Here is a 22,073-nt window from a genome sequence, read left to right as displayed (position 1 = left end):
AAGCTGAAGAGGAGGGTCCAGAAGTGATCGCCAGGTTGGGCTACAACGGAAACACAGAGAGAAGAGGGGAAAAGAAAAGAGGGGGGAGATCAGGAGGGAAAGAGGAGGGGAGGTTTTCATACTTGGCTGCTGACCCCTGCTTGGGGCAGGCTTCATGCAGATGAAAGGCCACGGAAACAGGCTGGACCAGTGCTCCCCAAGAGGGAGGGAAAGGATGTGCCGACCCCATCCTGCTTCTCTAGGAGCAGAGGGGAGGACCGCACTTCAGTAATCTTCAAGAAACGGGCCGCAAAGGGCACGGAAAGGAGATCTTTCTCACAGTGCCTTTACGTTGATTAATGTGAATGAACCCTACCACCCCCTTCCTGTTTGTACCTCCAGTCTTTTGGCTGTATCACTTCCCAACAAGCCAAGAGGGGCAACATTTTTTGCTTATGGCAGAGCTGGCCAGAAATGTCCCAGTCACTTAGCAGGTAATTCTGGCCCGAGTATGTTGATCAGATCTCTGGACTCAAAATCCGTTTTTCTGACATGAGCCCTATCTATGTAAGTGGGAAATGAAGCCTTGAAGCCCAAATCCATATAAATCTTATTACACTCCAGCTTGTACAGCGGTCAATAGGAGACATCCATTAAAGAGATCCCCCCAGGGACACACCTGTCTGTGGAGACTGTAAACCCAGTCCACTTGCGCCACAGGAATAAACAGAGCCGGAAAAGCATTCCGTGCGAAAATGTCACTTCCTGAGCCGGCAGGATGGCTCATTTGGTAAGAAAGCTTGCTCAAAGTCTGACTGGAGTTCTTCCTCCAGGACTTGAGTGGTGGAGAGAACTGACTCCTCCTACAAGCTGTCTTCCGACCACCACCACACATGCACCGTGGCATACATGCACACATACATGCACGCGCGCACACACACACACACACACACACACACACACACACACACACACACACGCTCACAACATTAAAAATAAATAAATGCAATTTTTAAAATTTATGAAAATATACTGCGTCCTTCCCCAGCCCTGGTTCTATAAAAACCAACTTGGGCTGAAGGCAAGGTCATGCCCCAAACCCTACGTCTTCACGTTACTCCAACAAAGACAGACAACGTATTTGCAAAACACTTTGCCATGCACCCTGTGTGAAGCTTCCCATCATTACCTAGGGATGCTTAAACAACTGTGCAAACGGGATACCCACACACAACAGAGCCAGGCTTTTCTCCAAAGCATCATCTCCTCTGCAAGCAGGCATGCAGTTCATGGTGTGTCGTTGGACTTGTGTGGGGCTACTAGCTCCCAATAACAACCCAGAGACTTGATATTAATTATGAAAGCTTGGCCTTAGCTTAGGCCCTTTCCCAACTAGCTCTTCTAACTTAAATGAACCTGTCTCTATTAATCCACCTTCTGCCACATGGCTTGGTTACCTCTGTTCTTTACTGTGCGTCTGACTTCTTCAGAGTCTCTGGCGAAATCCGCACGCCTGGTTTCTTTCTCTAGATTCCTCTCTCTCCCAGAAGTCCCGCCTATACCTCCCGCCTAGTATTGGCCATTCAGCTCTTTATTACACCAATCACAGCAGCACATTTTCACATAGTGTACAACTTTCCCACAACCATTGTGTTCTCTCTGTTGTATGGCCGTGGAGCTTACCATATGCCGTGTACAATTGTCATTGTGTGTTACCTCATCCAACCCCTACAGCAGGCCCATGAAATAGGTACTGTTAGTATCCTCATGGCAGAGAGGGGAAATGGAGGTGTAGGGAGGTACAGGGTTTATTTAGGACAGTCCACCTGGGTAGTAAATGGTAGGGCTGGGATTCAAACCCAAGTGCCCTGGCTCTTCAGAACACACATCTACCATGCTCCAGCTCACCTTTGGTTGACTTTGCTGGGTCTTTTGTTTTGCTTTGGGTTTTTGTTGCTGCCGAGACAGAATGGTCCAGGTTGGTCTTACATTAATCATGAAGCTCATAGTGACCTGCCTCTGCCTCTGGAGTGTTGGGATAAGCGTGAGTTACCACATACATACAACTCAGTCTCACCATGTCTTTATAATCCTTGACTTTTAGAGTTTGCAAAGTCCTTAGGGGGCAAAACACTGATGCCATCTAATGGTCCCTGGTGTCCCCCTACCTTCTTGCAAGAGATTCTAAAATTGGCTACTCTGGACTTACTCGCCTTTTCTCCCCCTATCCCCTCAAATCCACAACTCACTGTATAACAATACCATAAGAATGCTTTATCAGCCGGGCAGTGGTAGCACAGGAGGATCTGAGTTCAAGGCCAGCCTGGTCTACAGAGCAAGTTCCAGGACAGCCAGGGCTACACAGAGAAGCCATGTCTTGAAGAAAACAAAACAAAACAAGGATGCTTTCACCTTGTTGAGTATGGAGGTGAACAATTTGAATCCCAGTACTCAGGAGGCAGAGTCAAGCAGATCTCTGTGCCTTTAAGGGCAGCCAGAGCTATATACCGAGACCCCACCTCAAAACAAAGCAAAAATAACAAAAAACAAAACAAAACAACAACAAAAAAAACAATGCTCTTAACTTGAAGGACCCCTTCAATTGAGCAGGTGTACCTCCTAATAACGGTGCCCTTTTTGTCACTGCATGTAATCCTTTACAAAACATGTTTACTAGTGATCATGTGAGCTATGTTGCTGCTCCCCCACTTAAAAGAAGCAGAGGCCGTGAGCTTTCTTGCAAAGTCACAAAGCTCTAGGTGTCTGGTCGACTGCGTCCGGGCACCCTCCCTCCCCTACGCTTCTCATCCCAAGTGTGTTCTAGATTGTGAGAGAGGATCCACTCACTCATTGGCTGGCGACAGGCACCGCAGTGTCCTGGCCACCGGGAGACTCTCAGCCCTCATGCTGCCCTCCTGGGCTTTTAGCAGTCAGCTCAGCACACACCTGTCTTCTCATCCTTCACTGACAGTTTACAGCTGATAACCTCTGACCCCCACCCCCACTGCAGAAGAAGAACATTAGGTCGTCAGGGATGCCTCAGATGACACACTATCTCCTGTGCATGCGCTCGCTCGCTCTCTCTCTCTCTTTTAACATTTTATTTATTTATTTTATGTGTGCTTTTGTGTGAGGGTATCAGGTCCCCTGGAACTGGAGTCACAGACAGTTGTGAGCCGCCATGTGGGTACACTGGGAATTGAACCTTGGTCCTCTACAAGAGCAGCCAGTGCTCTTAACCACTGAGCCGTTTCTCCAGGCCCTCTCCAGTGCTCTTACGTTCTGAGATCCACAGATTATTTCCTCATTAAGAACCCAGAGTTGCTGGGCATAGTGGCATACACTTGAAAGGCAGAGTCAGACGGATCTGTGAGTTCGAGGCTAGCCTGGTCTACAGAGTGAATTCCAGGACAATCGGGGCTACACAGAGAAACCCTGCCTTGAAAAAACAAACAAAATCCAGTTTTCTCCTCTCCCTTGCCTCCGTGGTCCAATCTCCCATTTCCCCATTATACCTTATATTTAGCTTTTTGCCCATCCTAGAGACTTTGCATCTTTAAATGTCTTTCTCTAACGACAGCCACAGATCACCTCTGTCACTTCAAATTATTCCTGGGGTTCATAGTTAAAGAAACTCCATCCCTCGCTCCTTCCTTGAACACTCGAGATGAACGTTGGCATTACAGGCATTTTCCACCATCCCCACTTGTGGTGTCCAGGACTGAACACAGGGCTTCCCACAATCTAGGTAAACATTCAACTGAGCTACATCACCAGCCCTGGTTTTTGTTATTTTTTTTTTTTTTTTGTCTTCGAGAAAGACTCACTATATATCCCTAGCTGGGCTAAAACACACACACACACACACACACAGGCATCCACCTGCCTCTGCCTCAAAAGTGCTGGGGTCAAAGGTATGCTTCGCCACACCTGGAAACCAATCCTTTCTTGTTCGTTCATTTTAGAGATAGCCTCTCCTCACCCCCCACCGCACCCCTCACTCTGCACCAACTCCCCATGATTCATGGGGTGGTCCAAAGTAAGATCCTCCTGCCTCAGCCTGACCTTCATTCCGTTTTTAAATGTACCCCCACCATAGCCTTGAAAGTGTTTGTGGCTGCATCTGTACCATCAGCCCTGTTGCCTGACCACCAGAATGGTCTACAAGCAAATGTCTCATCCCTTCTCAAAAGGTCAGGAATGGTAATGACATCTTGGGGCACCAGAGGACTCCTCCCTCCACAAAATCCAGAGACTGGTCCTTCGGGGGACGACGTCTCGGGTCATCCCTGTTCATCGTTTTGGCTGGGGTCTTTGGGTTAAGAAAACGAAGGGAGAATGGCATCTGGGTAACACGAGGGAGATGATGGTGGTCCAGGAGTGTTTACAGTCTTGGCACAAGCTCCCAGAGATAAATGGGGGGAGCAACTGTGGATGTGGGAGGAATTCGGGGTGGCTTTGAAAGCAACTTAAAAGGAACTGAGCACAGCACTGTGGGACTCCAGGGGCCCTCAGCAGAGGTTTTTTATTACGTTATTCTGACTCTGAAATAGAACCGAAAACTCACTTTACTCTAGTGAGACCAAGACAGAGCATGTAATCGCAGAGGAATCCCAGGTGAGAACTATCATTCTCTGAGGAACCCGGCCCAGGGAAGGAGCCAGAAGAGATCCGTGACTCCTAAAATCCCCTTGCTGAAGGGACGACGCTGCAAAAATGGGGGACCATAGGTGTGTGGTAGGGGAAACAGGAGCGTCAATCAATTACCAGGGTCCTGACCTGGAGGTTTGGACAGGGGTGGGGTTTTTTTTGGGGGGGGGTTGTTTTTTGTTTTTTTTAATAGAAATGGGAAAGGAGCAAGAAGAACATTTTGCATGCAAATGGGCCGCTGCCAGAACAGCCCATTAAAATGTAAAACTCCACTTTCAGCTGACAAAATGGTGCAAACCACGGTGCTTGTCATGGGGGCGGCAATAAAGCCAACAACAAAGAGGCCGAGGAACAAGGAGGCCTGAATGGCCTCTGTCAGCAGGTCCCCTCTCCCGTTGCCATGGGGACCCCACCGGGGCTTACTAAAGGTATTTCCTGAGGAGAAAGGCAGTACACACATGCCCAGGCAGCCGAGCTAATCCTGACAGGAAGCCGTCGCCATTCAGGAGCCCAGGGGCTTGGGGCTGAAGTTTTGTTTTGTTTTTATTAAAAAAAAAAAAGATTTCGGCCTTTTGTGTGTCCCACCTCATCACTGTAATTTAGTGCAGAGCTGCCCATGATGACCCAAGACACAGCTAGGGCCTCTGCATCCACCACATGACCCCCCAAAATCAGCTCCCCAGGAGCTGGGCTGGAGGAGGTAACAGGCAGAACCTTACTTGGGAGTCCCAGTAACTTTGGTTCGACCTTAAAGCAGACAAAGACAGGCCTCAGAACTGTGTTTGGTCAGGGCTCCAACTTTACCTGGGAGTATCTCGCCTGTATCTTCCCCACTGGGAATACGGTCCCCAGGCCCTGGTGTCTCCCACTCCCACTGCAGCCCGGTCCAGCTGGAAGGGTTGTAATTAAGTGATTAACAAAGGAATCAAGTCTCCCCTCTTCCCCCTGCAAAAGTTCTGGCTCTGCTGATAAAACCCTGGACCAAGCAGGAAAAAAAAAATCTCTTCCTATACCCTTTCCCCCAGCTGGTTCCTTAATACACTTTGCTCCTCTCTCTCCCAGCTCACTGGCCAGGAAGAGGCTAAGAAGGGAGGTGGGGATACCCCGCAGCTCCAGGAAGGGCGGGCTGTGCTCAGGGCTCCCAGAAGTTTGAGTCACCCTGTCTCCGTTGGTACCAGAAGAATGCAGCCATGGCAGATTCAGGGAAGAAAGCCAGCGCCACAGCTGGCAGCGGGGACAAACTCCTGTGTGACAGCTTCCTCCTAGGGGCAGTGCAGGGTCCACTAACATTTCCTGAGCAGCTTTAAATGGGAAAAGCCTTCCCTGGTGGAGAGTGGAAAACCGAAGTGGTCTCCCAGACTGCAAGCCCGGGCCTATGCGCGGGCTGGCAAAGCCTATGCTTTTGAGCCTATACTCCTCCATTCCGCATCCGCGGAACACACACAAACCTACAACATGGCCCTGGATCTTGACAAAGTCAGAAACAGGAGTTTGTGTAAGCATCGACGCTTGCCCACCCCACCCCCAGCCCCAACACAGACGTGCACATTCAAACACACCCGCGAGGATGCTTCTGCGGCCATGCTAGGTCGCTTCAGTGTTGGGCTAGAGACTGTTAAACGCTGGGAAGCAGGTGGATCCAGCCAGGTTCTCTTCCTGCGCCGCCAGGCACTTCCTAAATCCACTTCAGAAGTACAATTGGTCACCCACTCATAGACCGCCTGAGAACATCTCTGCCAAGTTGTTGGCCCCGGGGTGGGGGCAGGGGGTGGGGCGGGGGGTGTTACGTGTTACAGGGTGGTGGTCCTGTTGCTAAGGAGGTAGCTTGGACCCTCCCACTACTGGCAGGGAGCCCAGGCCTCCCAGCCATGTGTCTGCAGCTGCGACCTGTCATGCACTTCCTGGTCTGGGTTCTGTAATGGAAAGATCATTAAGCGTGGGGGAGGGAAGGGAGCGAGCGGGACTCCACAGGGAAGAGGTAACTCAGCAAGTCCTACTCTTCCCTGGGCCCTGACCTTAAAGTCTGCTCAGGTTCCTTAAAGAAAGGAATGCGCTGCCCTGCCCCCAAGCGCCCCGAGCCTCCTAGGGCCGCTCCCACCCCCCACCCAAGCAGGCTCGGACGCTCCAGTTTGGAGAAGGAAAAGGCCGGCAGCTGGGCAGGAAAAGGTTCAGTCCCCAAAACTTGCTGATCCATTCAGTAGGAGAGTCAGCTGTTTCGGAATGTGCCTTCTGCACCCCACCCCCCCCCCCAAAAAACCCCCACAGATGGTGCTGGAGTGAACAATTTGCTATACCCGGTCACTGTTGCCTGCTGCCTGCCTGCACTGTGCCAAGGAGTCTGGGGGTGTTTAGGTCAGAGAGCCCCCCCTCCCCCCGATTTAGACCACCCACTCCAGGGTGGGGAAATGGCCTTCTCACAAGCGTCATCATGCCATTCCCTCCCCCCCAGAGAAATGCCCACAGCTGGGGCACTTACTTGGCATTCTTGAGGCTCCAGCTCAATCCCTACTTCACTCATACATTATCAAAAAAATGGGGGGAGGTCTTTGGTGGCACACACCTTAAATCCCAGCATACGTGGGTAGGCGCATCCAGAGGCAGAGGCAGGCAGATAACTGGGTCTGCACAGCAATTTCCAGGCCAGTCAGACTGCACAACGCCCTGCCTTTAAAATAATAATAATAATAAATAATGATGATGCTTTTTTTTTTTTTTTTTGGCCGGGGCTGAGGATCGAACCCAGGGCCTTGCGCTTTCGAATGATGCTTATTTTTACATTATGAAAATAAACATAATACAACCTCTTAAAATGACATAATATGTAGAAAGCTGGTTAATCGGTTAACAGGCAGAGTGTCAATTAGGGAAGGTGAAAAGTTCTAGAAACTGCTGAACAGCGCTATGAATGTGGGTGTGGTGGCCCATGCCCTGCAAGCCTAGCATGTACGACACTGAAGCAGGGACACTAACCAAAGTTCAGGGGCCAACCTAGGCTACACAGCAAGTTCCAGAACAGCAGAGCTGCCTAGAGAGACCCGGTCTCACGAGAAACGTGGTAAGCTTAAGCTTACACATATTTGGATCCAGCAAGAACAACAATGGAAATGGCCCCAAGACCCTAAAGACCTGGAAGCCACAGATGCCCAGAATGGAGACTGGAGCTTCATTGATAGCCCCTCTGTCCACAAAACGTTCTGCCTACAGCCTCTACTTCGCACACATACAGTATCAAAGACTAGCAGTCTCCTGCTTCAACATGCAAAAAAGCACGATGTGTGTGTGTGGGGGGCTTCTGACTTAGGAGGGGGCCTCTCCACAGAGCAGGTCTCCATACCTTTCTACATGGTAATCCAGAGCCATGGGACTCTAGGGGTACAGACTCCGTCCCTCAGCCAAACAATCCTAATGTCCTCTGGAAAGAGAGGGCCATTTAAGATTCACTTAGTCCCAGGCCCACTGGCTCAGACCGCAGAGGCAGACTGGGCTCGAAGACCCTACTACTGTACACTGACTCTGGGCATGTTATCTCCTGTTAGGACTCAGTCTCCCTGCTGTGACCTCCAGCGCTAGGCTCGGCTCCTTCTAGCCCACGTTTCACCTGAGTTCCAAGACTACAGATTCACCACACCTGGCCAGCTTTCCCTTTTGAAGATCAGAAATGTTGAAGGCAGGTGTGGTGGTACTCGCCTTCAAGCCCAGCATTTAGCGGGCAGGTTCATCTCTGTGAGTCTGAGGCTAGCCTGGTCTACACGGTAAGTTCCAAGATAGCTTGGGCTACATAGTGAGAGCCTGCCTGTCTCAACACACACACACACACACACACACACACACACACACACACACACACACACCACACACACACACACACACCTTTCAACTATAATATGGTAGGAAAGTACAAACAAAGTCGACCATGTCCAGAGCCCCCATGCAATGTTAAAGCAACCCAGCCACTAATCTACATCCTCTACCTTAAATGGCTTCAAACTCAATGCCCCTGCCTCAGCCACCCAAACAGCTAGGATTACAGGCCATTACAGAGAGATACGTCCCACCATGGCTAAATTTAGGCTTTGTGTTAGATGATGTGACCATCTTCAGGCTAGGGTAAGCGTGCTGAACACACTTAATGTGGGCCAGAGCTATGATACTGCATAGGCTAGATGTGCCAAAGCATCTTTTTAAATGATTTATCATCATTATGTATGTGCACAGTGCCCCCCTGTGCTGTGGAAGCCAAAGGACAACTTTGTGGGCTCCTCCTAACCTTACATAAGCTCTGGGGGTTGAATTCAGACAGCGGCAAGCGATTCCCCAGGCTTGAGCAGCAAGCATTTTTCCTGGTGAGCCATCTCCTCAGCTCGGACTACGTTATACTTTTCATTATCACTTTAGAGCGTACCCCATTACATATCAAACGTCTTTAGGCCTGACTACCTGACTTCAGTCCCTGAGACCCACATGGTAGCAGAAAACCGACTCCAGCCAGTTATCTGCGGACCTAGGGGTGTGGTGAGCTACACTATGCAAGTCTGTAAGAACACTGTGTTTACATGATGACAAAAAAACTCTTCATGACTGAGTTGGGGATCTAGCTCAGTGGTAGAGCGCTTGCCTAGCAAGCGCAAGGCCCTGGGTTCGGTCCTCAGCTCTGGCAAAAGAAAAAAAAAAAATCTCTTCATGATACATTTCTCAGAACATCATTAAGGCAGCAAATAAATATAAATATCTCTATATATTCACCCATAATACTCACTAACAGATATGACCTACAGATAAGCAATTTACCCCTTTACTCTGAGCAAAAGGCCATCTTATGCAGCATGAGATGTCCTTAAATAACCTGGCTTAATGTCTTTACTTGATGTGGGCTTCAAGACTCCTCCCTAAATGAGTTCTTTATTGTATCTACAAGTCTATTATTAAAAGCTAATGCTGCCGGGTATGGCGCTACATCCTTTTAATCCCAGCACTTCAGAGACAGAGGCAGGAAAATCTCTGTGAGTTTGAGGCCAGCCTCGTCTACACAGCAGCTTTCTCCAGGAAAGCTAGGACTACATCGAGAGGCCTTGTCTCAAAAACCCAGAACTAAACAAAACAACAACAACAAAGTTAACGCTGGCCAAAGCTAATCCTGACCCATGGGGAAGACAGAAGGGACCCACCCACTCAAGCGTTCACGAGGGGGGACCCTAAGGCTATTCACTTTCCCCTTTTGGTTACAGAGACAGTCTAAGTGCCAAAGCGGAAAAGACAGTTACTAAACCTCAACACACTGTATTCTCTTCCAGTGCGCTACTGTGTGGAGTGGGGTCTGCATACCAAGGCACAGGAGTAGACGTCAGAGGTTGCCTACTTCCATCACATCAGTCTTGGGGATTAAATTCCGGTAAATCAGGCTTCACTACAAGTGTATTTATCCACTGAGCCACATTACTGGTCCTTGCTTTGCTGCTGTTGTTGTTTTTATTTAATTTTATGTGTATATGTGTGTGCCTGAGTATGTATGCATCACATGCGTGTAGTGCCCTAGAAGGTGAGAAGAAGCATCAGGTCCCCTGGTATTGAAGTTACCGTGGGTGGCGAGTCACCATGCGGCTGTGGGAATCAAACCTGGGTCCTCTGTAATAGGTTGTCCTCTGCCTCCCTCTCTCCAAACACAGTTTTTACACTGGTTAAAGGCTGGAGAGAGACAGCTCAGCAGTTAGCTGCACTTGCTACTCTTGCAGAAGACCTGGGTTCTGTTTCCAGAAATCACATGGTCACTAACAACTGTTTGTAACTCCAGTTCCAGGGATCCATTGACTTCTGGTCTCCAAGGGCACCAGGCATGCATGTGATACACTTACACACACTCAGGCAAAAACACTCATGCACATAAAATCTAAAAAAAAAAAAAAAAAAAAATTTTGTCGGAGCTGAGGATCGAACCCAGGGCCTTGTACTTGCTAGGCAAATGCTCTACCACTGAGCTAAATCCCCAACCCCTAAAAAATTTTTAAATCTTTTAAAAAGCCTGACCTATAAAGAAACCTCTACTCTGCTGGCTGACACTTTGGGAACCCAACAGTACCCTCCCCAAGTTTTAAATCTCTACATTAGCATGCGAAAGGCAAGCTTTGTTCTACGATGCTGTAGGTCTGGGGACCACTTTCTTTATGGCACCTCACAGATCTGGGATTGCTGAAAAACCTGCAGAAAGGAATGAACTGTCCTACTGAACTAATGGGGGTATCTGTCATCCTAGTATGGGGGAAGCTGAGGCAGTGGGGTTACTAGTTTAAGGGCAGTCTGAATGACCTCAGAATGTCCCCAGAAAATCAACACAAGGCAGGTTGATCTCAAAGAAAGGTGAAATCAGCCTCCTGAGGATCAACTCCAGTTGGATGTGAGGATACAGCACAATATAGTACTGAAATAAAGCAAAACTGTAGTAAGGCCTCCCTTGGAATCCTAAGTCTCCCCCTCACCAAACGTCTAACTACCTCAATCTACCCCTCTAATTATGGGACTGAATGAGGTCATCATAAAGATGCAAAGACCTAAGTGTGCAGAGTGTGAAGCTGCCACAAAGTAGCATTTAATCTTGTCTTAAAAGAGTGTTAGTGGAGTTACCAGTCTGAGGTGTATTTTGACAGAGTCATGCAATCAAAATTTTTAAAAAAGGAAGGCTGGGGAGATGCTCAAGCCCAAGTGTTTGCCACATAAGCTCTGATCCCCAACACTCATCTGTGAAAAGCTGCTGTGCCCACCCCCACCCCCACCCCATCCTTCCCTCACTGGGAAGGTGGACAGGAGGACCCCTGGGCCAGTTTAGCCTTATCAGTGGTAAGCTTTAGGTTCAACGGACAGACCCCGTCTCAAAATGAGGGAGACACCCAGAGAAGACCTCTGGTCTCTAGACCCCTGTGCCTGCATACAGGAGCACATGCATACACAGCACCCTCCCTCAGCCCCACTCACTCCCCACAATTCTTTTCTTTTCTTGTTGGTTTCTCAAGACAGGGTTTCTCTGTATAGACCTGGCTGTCCTAGAACTCCCTCTGTAGACCAGGCTGGGCTCGAACTCACTAAGATCCACTTGCCTCTGCTGCCTGGGTGCTGGGGGATTAAAAGTGTGTGCCACCATGCCTGGTCCAAAAGAAAAAAAAAATTCTTAAAACATTTTTTAAGGTAACCACCCTTGGCTACATAGGCAAATTTTATTTATAAAAATGTGTTTAGCTGGGTGTGGTGAGTCAACTCTAATTTCAGCACTCAGTAAGCTAACCTAGAGAACAGTAGCAAGTTTAGGTTACCTAATGAGTTCTAGGCTAGCCTGGGCTATAGTGTAAGACCTTCTGTCAAAAAAATAAAACCACCTTTGCAGTTCAGGAGTGATGGCACATGACTCTAATTCCAATGTAGTTTATAGAATACATCCAGGAGCTCTGCTGGGACTATAATGAAACCCCATCTAAAAATAAAAAGAAGGAAATTGCCACCTTCCTAACTACCAAGCACAACCTAAATGATTTCCTGACAGTAGAGAGAGTGGGTAAAAATTCTGTAACCCACACAAGGCAATACTACGTAGTGACTACCAAAAACATTCTGTATAGGAATACAGATTTAAGTTACAAGCCAATACAAACAGTATATGTTCCATTTCTCAAATATAAACACAAGGAGACAATTTAAAAAAAAAATTTCAAGTCAACCATGATTATTGTTGAACAGTGAGAATCTAAGAAATTATTTTTCTGCCTGCACAGTTCTGTAGTTTCTGGGTAAACTACATAGTAATGTTTTAGAGGTTTTCTTGTTTATTTGTTTATTTATTTATTTTTGGTTTTTTGAGGCAGGGTTTCACTGTGTAGCCCTGGCTGTCCTGGAACTCATTCTATAGATCAGAATGGCCTTAAACTCACTGGGATCCACCTGCCTCTGCCTCCCAAATGCTGGGATTAAAGGCATGTGTCACCACTGCCCAGCTGTTTTTACTTTTTTAATTTTAATTTGTTTTTATTTTTTAATTTTATTTATTTAAATTATTTTTAAATTTAAATTGTTTAAATTTATTTGTTAAAATTATTTGTTAACTTTTAATTTTGAAACAAGGTCTCCCTCCCTATGTAGTCCTGGCTGTCCTCGAACTCATAGAAATATACCTGCTTCTGCCTTTCTGAGTGCTAGAATTAAAGATGTATGCCACATCCCATCAAAACAATGCTCTTAGCCAGGCATGGGAGCACATGCCTTTAATCTCAGCATTTGGGAGGCAGAGGCAGGTGGATCTCTGTGAGTTGGAGGCATGGTCTACAGAGTGAGTTTCAGGACAGCCAGGGCTACACAGAGAAACCCTGTCTCGAAAAACCAAATCAAACCAAACCAAACCAAATAGTGTTCTTCAAGACTGATGGTGGCACAAATCTGTAATCACAGTACTAAGGAGGTGAAAGCAAGGTCAATCTTTGCTACATACTGAGTTCAAGATCAGTCAAGGTTACATGAGACCCACCCCCTTCAAAAACAAATAGTAAAGACATTCTTTTCCACTGTGCAGATCTTTGTTCTAATGGAATAAATAGGATCGTTTACCTAGTACACATGAAGCCCTGGGCACTAGGGTGGGGTGGGGTGGACATGTCATAAAGAAAAAAAATATATACTATACAGCAGGATAAAGTAAGCATTCAACTGCGAAATGATAAAAGGCAGGCCTAGGGGTCACCCATAACATGGAGACACGGAGCTAGCGGAAGGCTCAGTGGTTAAGAGCACTTGCTGCTTTTGCAGAAGGCCCAGGTTCAACTCCCAGCACCGACATGGTGGCTCACAGCTGTCTGTAACTCCAGTTCTAGGAGGTGACTTCTTTTCTGGCTTCCACAGGTACTGCATGCCCATAGTAAACACCCATACACACAAAATAAAACATAATGATGTGGAAATCAAAGAAACCTCAAGAAGGAGGTGGCCTTTTGAAGGAAATCTAGTGTAAACCCAATCTAAATCTTAAGAGAAGAATTAAGTACATACCATTAAGGAGTTATAAAAAGTGGGGGGACATGGGGGGCATTTCACATGAAGGGAGCTGGATAAGCAATGGTCATGTATAATAAGGTGCATGCTACATTTACGGGGGGGGCGGGGAAGGGGACATATTTGGATGGATGGATGGAAATCAGTGAAGGAAGGGGCTGGTAATAACCAGTCTAGCAGTCACTGTAGAGAACACGGAGGAAACGGTTAGATCTGGACCCAATTTTCTTGGCTAGTGAACCATCTGAAATTTCAGCGCTGATGTTTTCTACCCCGGCTCACAGGCAGCGGGCGAGCCTACATTTTGCTGAACTGCCAGGCCCTCCCTGCCACTTTGCCTACACTGTGTCCAGGGGCTGGGAAACAGCTGCTTTCGGGCTAACCAAGAGGACCGCTGCCCCTGCATCATCTCTCTTACACAAGCCATGGGGGGTGGGGGCAGCAGTGCAGCAACTCAGGGCATGAGGACCCTCTCTAGAGCCCTGCTCGGTATGAGGCTGGCAGGGTCCTTGTGGAAAAAGAGACCCTGATGTTTAGCCAAAGCCCAGATCGGGGCAGGGGTTGGAGCAGGCACTCAAACCCACCATTCTACTTACTGGTAGGAGAACCATGAAGAGGGCCCAGGAGACCAGTTTTTCCCTTCTAGTTACACCTTAAGTGGACAGAGAGCAAAATGAAAGCCAGAGGCCGTCCAGACTCCAAAAGGTTTCTCCTAAGGCAAGGGCTTCTCAACCTTCCCAATGCTGTGACCCTTTAACACAGTTCCTCATGTTGGGGTGACCCCCCCCCCCCCCCCCCCGTGCAACCTTAAAATAATTTCGTTGGTACTTCATAACTTTAATTTTGCTCCTGTTATGGATCTTAATGTAAACATCTGATATGCAAACCTTGTCGGGGTCACGACCCACAGGTTGAGAGCCTACAGGAATGACTTGGAGTTTGCCCCCAGGGCCCTTAGAAGCCCAGGTAAGGCACTTAACTTTTCAGCTAACTTACTTGAAACCCAGAGAAGAGGAATAGGGTAGGGTAGGCAGGCCAAAAAAAAAAAAAACCCAACAAATCAGTCTTGGAGAGGAGGCTGGGTATGGCCATCCTCTAGGAGCAGAGGGCAGCTGAGCAAAAAGCCAAGAAGAGAGGGCAGCTGGGTCGGTCTCCTCTCCCGGTCAGGGGACAAAAAGCTGTCTCATTTCCAGGTTCCCTGGAAGAGGGAAGTAAAGGTGTTGCCCAGGGAAAGGAGACCAGACTTTCCAATAGCCTAGAGGAATGAGGCCCTGTGAAAACAGGCCTAGCTGCTGGCCAGGCTCTCTGACCCAGCCCTCACCCCTCGGATAATGATTCCCCAGATAACACCAGGGCCACCCATTACAGCCCAGGGCCATCACGCTCCTGGTTGACAGGACTTGCCCCTGGCGCAGGCCCTGCTGACCCACTCTGTGCAGCTGAGGCACACTCCTGCAGGATCCTGCTCCCTCGGGTTCTGCCCTCCCCACAGGTAGTCCGTCCCAGACACCAGGTGACAGAACCCTGGCTTGATTCTTTGTAAGGGCTCCCTCCCCACCCCCACCAGAGACTGACCGGGCAAGGCCTCCTCCTCCGGACAACCATTTGTTCTTTCTCCCCTGAGAAATTCCTCCTCCTCCCTGACTTCGGGGAGCGGCTGGCAACGCCAGAGTGGAAAATCAGTGAGGCTAATGGTGCAGCAATGCAGAAGCCAGAGCCAAGATCACAGCCTTGAGTGGCTCTGCTGCCCTGGGGCCTTGCTGCTGAGGAGCAGGCCACGTGAGTGCCCTCACATTCTCCCACAGGCCGAGCACAGCCCTGCCACCACCACCCACCCGCACCCACTAGCAAGCACCTTTTGGAGACACTGGCACCCACCTCAGGGGAGAGGGTGTGCGTGACAAGGTAGGTCCCTCAGCTTAGGAGGACACACCTCAAACGTCACAGACCTAAAGCTTGCACCCTCCATTGAGCGGGGGTGTGGGGGGGGGGGGGGGGGTGGGCTGGTCATTCAACACCTTTTGCTTCATATGATTCCCCTCGCCTTCTGAGATCCTCTACCATCCAGTGTCAAAGTGTGAGTTAAAACAAACAGGGTCTTTTCACAGGAATTTTACTGGGCGTGGGGTGCGGTGGGGGTGGATTCCCCCAGGCGTCCCAGGCCAGCTATGTGACACTGTTCCCAAGTCCACACCGACAGCCTAAAAGTAGCAGCGGGTCTACAGTGTGCCTATCAGCGAAACACTCTGATGCCTAGCTAGGCTCCCCGGCAGGCAGCTCGGCTGAAATGGACACCCTCTAGGACCCGTGGTGGGGTGGGCGTGGGGAGGGCTACCAGGGAACTCTGACTGAGGCTTGAGGCCTGGGGGCCAGATTCTGGCAGCCTCTGCCTCTCCCCACAGGCACAGGTTTCTGCAGAACAAGGACAAAGCCCCGCTTTGTGGGACACAGGCGGCCTGCAGCCAGCAACGGAGCTGCTTTTCCATTAAACGTAACCTTCTCCTCCCTGCAAGCAACCACCAGACTCCTCAAATCTGGGTGGGTAGGAGGGGCTGTAAAGCCTCAGCCATTAAAATCACTTATGAGTTGCAGGTTTCGGTGGATGAAGGAAAAGTGTCTGGAGACTAGAGGTCTCCCACTCTCGGCTCCTTCTAGGGTGCTCAGGAGAGAGGGAAAGGAAAGGCCACCACTCCCAACCACCACACGTGGCATTTTGGACGCAGCCGCTCACTGATCCCTCAGGTCCTGCTCTCAGAGCAAAATACATGGAAACAGGCTTTTCCTCAAGCTCCAGTCTCTTAGAGTGGTTCTTATCTTTGGAAAGAGGGTATTCTGCCCCTGGGCCTGTGTCCTGGTTTCATTTTACCCAGAAACCTCAAAGCCCCATCTGAACCAAACTTAAGACTCGGTAATATGGTAAACTGGGAGAAGGAAGGAGAGGGAGAGAGAAGGGAGGGAGCCTGGTTTTTCCTGGAACCCTTATTAAATCAACTTTGTAAGGACAGCCAGAAACTGCCGGCCTCCCAGGTCCCCCAGGGGCGTTCGCAGAGACTGCCAGGATCGCCTTTGGTCAGGGGAGGGGCTGCCAGCTCCTCCACCCCCCCCCCCCAAGCCTCTCCAAAGCTCTCAGTGGAAGCAAGGTTTGGGATGGTTTGTTTTCAACTTCTGAACCAATCTTTTTCACATGGACTGCAATTGTTTTTGAAGACAATAGCAGCATTACTTAATAATCAGCATGGCCAAGACTACAATATGCTGCGTGTCTGTGTTCTAAAAGAGTTTACACAGCATGGGAGAGAAACTATTCCTGTGACATCACAGTTACGGTCGTTCTCATGTTCTGACAAAAAGCACCCCCTCATTCCCGCCCCCCAGGAGCAGGGTGTGGCAGCATAAGCTTTTAATCCCAGCATTCAGAGGCTGAGGCAGGTGGATCTCTGTGTGTTCCAGGCCAGCCTGGTCTATGTAGTAAGTTCCAGGACAGCCAGAGCTATCATTACATGAAATCCTAGAACAAGCAAAACTAATGTATGGTAACAGGAAGCAAGTCAGAGGCCGCAAGGAGCATGGGAGACCCTTTTGGAATGACAAAATGATGCTCGATCTCTTGACTGGGGTGGTAGTTACATGGGATAGTGTAGCACTTATGAAAACACACTGAATTACCTGTCTAAAATTGGCACATTTTATACTACATAAATTACACTCCCATCAACTGACTTCAGCCCTGACTACTGTGCAGCCCAAGAGTCCTCCCCAACTTCTCCGACTCCTCCTTCTATTCCAAGAACCATTTCTGTACCAGGCGGTGGTGGCGCACGCCTTTCATCTCAGCACTCGGGAGACAGAGGCAAATGGATCTCGAGGCCAGCCTGGTCTACAGAGTAAGTTTCAGAACAGCCAGGGCTACACAGAGAAACCCCTATGTTGAAAAAAAGAAAAACCAACCAACCAAGGACCTTCTGTCCCCTAGCTCCAACCTCCACGGTTGCATGGCCTCTCCTTCCTTTCCTATGCTGGCACGACTCAGCGGTTTCAATGACCCTTCCCCTCTACTTCTCAAATTCCTTATGTGAAGACCTTCCAGAAAACTGCCTGCCTACATGCAAGTGCCTGGGACAAGATCTGAACTGCTTGCTTTCCTTTCTTGGGCTGCAAAGAGTTTATTAGAGAAAGGAGGAGGACGAGTTAGAGGCGGAGGAGGAGGAGGTAGAGGCTGAGGAGGAGGAAGAGGTAGAGGCTGAGGAGGAGGAGGAGGAGGTAGAGGCTGAGGAGGAGGAGGAGGTAGAGGCTGAGGAGGAGGATGAAAAGGAGAAAAGGGACGAAGTGGGTAGGAAGAGGGGTTGGCAGCCAACCACCCATGGATTCTATTTCTAGAATGCCATTACTATCCCTGGTTCCCAGTCTCATTCCCTCTGACTGACATTCAACACAACCTTCTATCTTGTCTGCTGGATAACAGTACCAGATGCAAAAATAGCAGCTCCCACTTTACAGGGAAGTGTTTTATCCATATTACAACGGTCGAGTCCTTCAGTATTATTTCCATTTTAATGATCTGTCGCAGAATGCAAACCAGTTTTCTGAAAACTGGATCGTGTCAGTAAACTTCCAATTCCTCAGCAAGGATCACTTCAATATACTAAGTTCCTCAGCGAGATGTAAGCCTTCCAAATGCCAGCCGAATCCAGTTTTTCCAGGTGTTACTTTCCACAGTTACTTACTCAGTGAGCAATACCGCTGTCCAAACTTCTTAAGCCTCCTGATGTCATAGCTCGCTCCTTCTGCTCCACCTGCAATGCCCTTTATTAACCCCCTTGGGGACCTGTACCTTGGTACCCTAAGGTAAGATTAACAGGGTAAACACCTGTAATCCCAGCACTCGGAAGGCTGTGACAAGAGGGTCATGAGACCAGCCAGGACTACCCAGCAAGATCTTATGTCAAAAACAAAAAGATAAAAGATCCCTACTTTCTTTTTTCTTTTGAGACAGAATCTCTCTATGTAGAACCGGCTGGCCATACAGGCCAAACCGGCCTCAGATTCAGAGATCTGCCTCCAAGTAGTATTGGGATTAAAGGCATGTACCCTCGTCTGCAGGAGGACCCCAACTTTCTAGACGCACCTCAGTTCTGTGCATGACTTTCCCATTGCATTCTCTTACAACTCCACTGTGTATGCAGCTTTACTACCTCTGCTAGGGGCTGGAGAGATTGCTCAGCAGCTAAGAGCACTGGCTGCCCTTGCAGCGGGAAGTGGGTTCCCAGCACCCACAAGGCAGCTCACAATCATTCTTAACTCCAGTTCCAGGGGATCCATGAGTCCTCTTCTGGTCTCTGCAGGCACCAAGGACCCATGTGGCCCACGTATATACATGCAGGCAAAAAACTCGAGAACATAAAATAAAAATAAATAAACCTTCAATATATAAATACAGTCTGCTTCCTATTTATTGCCTCTGCACTGCTTGATGATAACCTCCCTGCAGGTAGAGAGGTTCTCCCTTGCTTTGTTCTCCCTTGCTTTGATTCTGCAGTGTGTTCTGGCTCATTTACGTCTTTGGTTCTGCTACTGGACTGCAACACAGAACAGCATTCCTATTTCAGCCTCTGTATCATCTAGAAAGTCTCACACTGTCCCTGCCCCTCTCTCACAGCCATCTGTACACACAGATTCCCCCACTGGTCATTAAACAGGTCCCTGACAGCTTACAAGGACAGCCCTGTCAACACAGCTGCCATTGTCATGTGCACGCCGAAGCCTGTGACCCACTCTATGCCAGCCTTCTCTGTGACCAGCCCCTAACTCTCAAGCCACACTGCCTGTTGACAGCAGAGACATCCCAACATTTCTCCTCCAGCTCCCTCAGAAGCCACCAGGTATCTTCCGAGCAGGAACAACCCCTTGGGGACTTAGAACACACCATAGGCCAGGGGGTGCCTCATAATGCTCCCGTGGCCCCAACATGCCTCCTGGTTCTCAGTCTCCTCCAAGTCCCCCAAACAGGCCACCTCCAAAGCAAACTGTTCATCAAGCCCCCACACAAGAACTGGGTGACAAAGTCCAAAAAGGCACGTGTTCATGACTGCTCACCCCATAAGAAGATGCATCTCCAGAACAGCTTTCTGGAAGCCAGAGGCCAATTATCAAGTTCTTCTTATGCTAGAATGTCTCCTCTAAATCTATATACCATGACACTCTTCCCCACTGCAACACTTGCCTTTTGATGATCACCTGAGTGGAAGACCTAATTGCATTGTTTCCCCAGGGAAAACAAACAAACAAACAAAACCAAAGCAAAAAACAAAAAAACAAAAAAACCCAAAAAACCATAAATGTATCCTGAGTGCCTCACTTCTGGCAAGTGGATGGCGCCAGTCTTCATGATCTCTGCTTTTGATAAGCCCTTTCCTATCTATGTAACCAAGCCCAAATCAACCCAGGTGTTTTAGGCATCTCTCCAACCGGAAAGGAGCCCTTTGCTCCTCCAAGGAGAGCATCTTCCCAGCAGCCCCCATTTTCTCCCTCCATTTCCCCCCCCCCGACCCCGTTTCCTCAGCTCAGAGGTCCAGCTGACCCTCAGCCTGGTGTCTTACCTTGTTCAGGCAAGGTCGGGGCTGGCCGGGCCATGCAGAGTGCGGCTGTGACCAGCACAGCCCAGAAGAGGAGGCACCTCCAGCTCCACATCCCAGTGCTGTGCTTAGAGGTTGGTGACAAGGCTCCACACCTCCATGGATACTCCACCTTGAGCTTGATCCGCCTTCTCAAGCTGTCTCTGGGGAAAAGAAACAGCAGCTGTAATAGAAGTCGGGGTGGCGGGGTGGGGCGGGGCAAGGAAAAGAAGAAAGTGCATCATGCTCATGGTCAACCTGTCCAGGATGCTTGAAATAACTAAGTGCCTTTATTTTTCTTTTCTTTTTTTTTTCCCTTTTCTTTTTTTGGTTTTTCGAGACAGGGTTTCTCTGTAGCTTTGGAGGCTGTCCTGGAACTCGCTTTGTAGACCAGGCTGGCCTCGAACTCACAGAGATCTGCCTGTCTCTGCTTCCCGAGTGCTGGGATTACTGGCATGCGCCGCCGCCGCCGCCCCCCCCCCCCCCAACTAAGTGCTTTTTAAGGTGCAAAGAGAATCGAGCTTATCCCAACACCGAATCAGAGGTAACAGGCCTAAGTTCATAATACAGCTTGTCCCCCAATGGGGCACTTTGGGGGAGGTGATGAGCTCTTTAAGAGATAGACCCTCATGGGAGGTTTTAAGCCAGTTGGGCGCATGCCCTAGAAGAGGATTAGAGAAATCCAGTCTCACATCCCTCCTCACCCTTTCTGCTCCTGGCCATGAGTGAATGGAGAGTCCCAAGCAAGCCCGAAGATCCTTTTTCATCCCACCAGGAGGTATGCCCAAAAGCAACCTGTCAACCATAGACTGAAACCCACAAAACCTTTTCTCTTTCTAACTTGATGGCCTCAGGCATTTTGTTATCGTGATGGGGAGCTGGGTTCCACCCTTCAATTCCTCAACTGTTTTGAGTACAGACTAAGTTGCCACGCTGGCTGGCACTGTCACCATAAAGTCCTTCCAGATAAAAGCCTCGCTCATTTAGGGGAGAAAGTAAAGGAGCTCATGAAAGTCCCCCAGAGCCATACTGTGACCAAGGGCTTGGGAAAAGTGTTATCAGTTTCAGGTCCCAAGGACTTTCAGCAATGTGGGTTACTGTTGACATGGCCAAGTCCGAGAACCACACCACATACAAGCAGTCCCCCAAATGTCATGGAAATGGCACCAAGAAACCCCAGTCACAAAGATAGGAATCTTTTAAGATGCAGGCAAACAATACAAAGGCAATTAAGGGCCTTCTGAAGCTAGGGAGGTTAAGGGGAAGATGCTGAAGAATCCCAATCACAAGGCAGACTTGCTTTCGTCGCCCACCCCAAGCTTGGGAATCGGATGTGTGTCTACATGGCCAAGGGTTGCCAGCTGTGCCAACCAAAGGCTAAGGCCCAACGAAGGCCAAGGCTGCAGCTACAGCCCAGGCCCAGGCTTCAGTTCCAGCTCTGGCTCAGGATCCCAAAGGTGTCTAAGACCCTGTAAAAGCCAATAAGAAAGCAGACGGACCAGTGTGACCCTGCCCCTGCACCTCAATCCCAGCCACACATGCGCTATTTGTAGATGGTTGCTGTCCTGTGCAAATTTAAAAAAAAAAAAAAAAGCAGATCCTCATTCAAGTTTAAGTATTGTGCAATCATTTCAAGAGACAAGGATCTGATGATTCCCCCAGGCACAAGACTTCATTCCAAAGAGAGGTAGAGTCAGGGAACAAGTCGAGAAACAGAAGGCATGATGGGTGGCGGCGGTGCACACCTTTAATCCCAGGCAGATCTTTCTAGGTTCAAGGCCAGCCTGCTCTACACAGTGAGTTCCAGAACAG

The 22,073-nt window shown here is 49.1% G+C and overlaps 1 protein-coding gene and 1 non-coding gene across 10 annotated transcripts in view; both read right to left on the bottom strand.

The window, feature by feature from the left end:
• Positions 1-22,073, bottom strand: part of Fgfr1 (fibroblast growth factor receptor 1) — a 57,708-nt gene that overhangs the window by 23,968 nt on the left and 11,667 nt on the right. For all 9 annotated transcript variants that reach the window (XM_036209319.1, XM_036209321.1, XM_036209320.1 and 6 more), the window contains exon 2: positions 20,247-20,425. In XM_036209319.1, the coding sequence (XP_036065212.1) occupies positions 20,247-20,337 (91 nt within the window). In that variant the 5' untranslated portion in view covers positions 20,338-20,425. The remainder of the gene's footprint in view (positions 1-20,246; positions 20,426-22,073) is intronic.
• Trnaa-agc lies at positions 10,540-10,614 on the bottom strand. Its single transcript has one exon. It is a non-coding gene; the product is annotated as a tRNA-Ala (tRNA).

The sequence above is a fragment of the Onychomys torridus genome, chromosome 17 (assembly GCF_903995425.1).
Source record: "Onychomys torridus chromosome 17, mOncTor1.1, whole genome shotgun sequence".
Taxonomy (NCBI): domain Eukaryota; kingdom Metazoa; phylum Chordata; class Mammalia; order Rodentia; family Cricetidae; genus Onychomys; species Onychomys torridus.
Note: the sequence above shows the minus strand (reverse complement) of the source record. Positions and strands in the feature narration are given on the sequence as shown.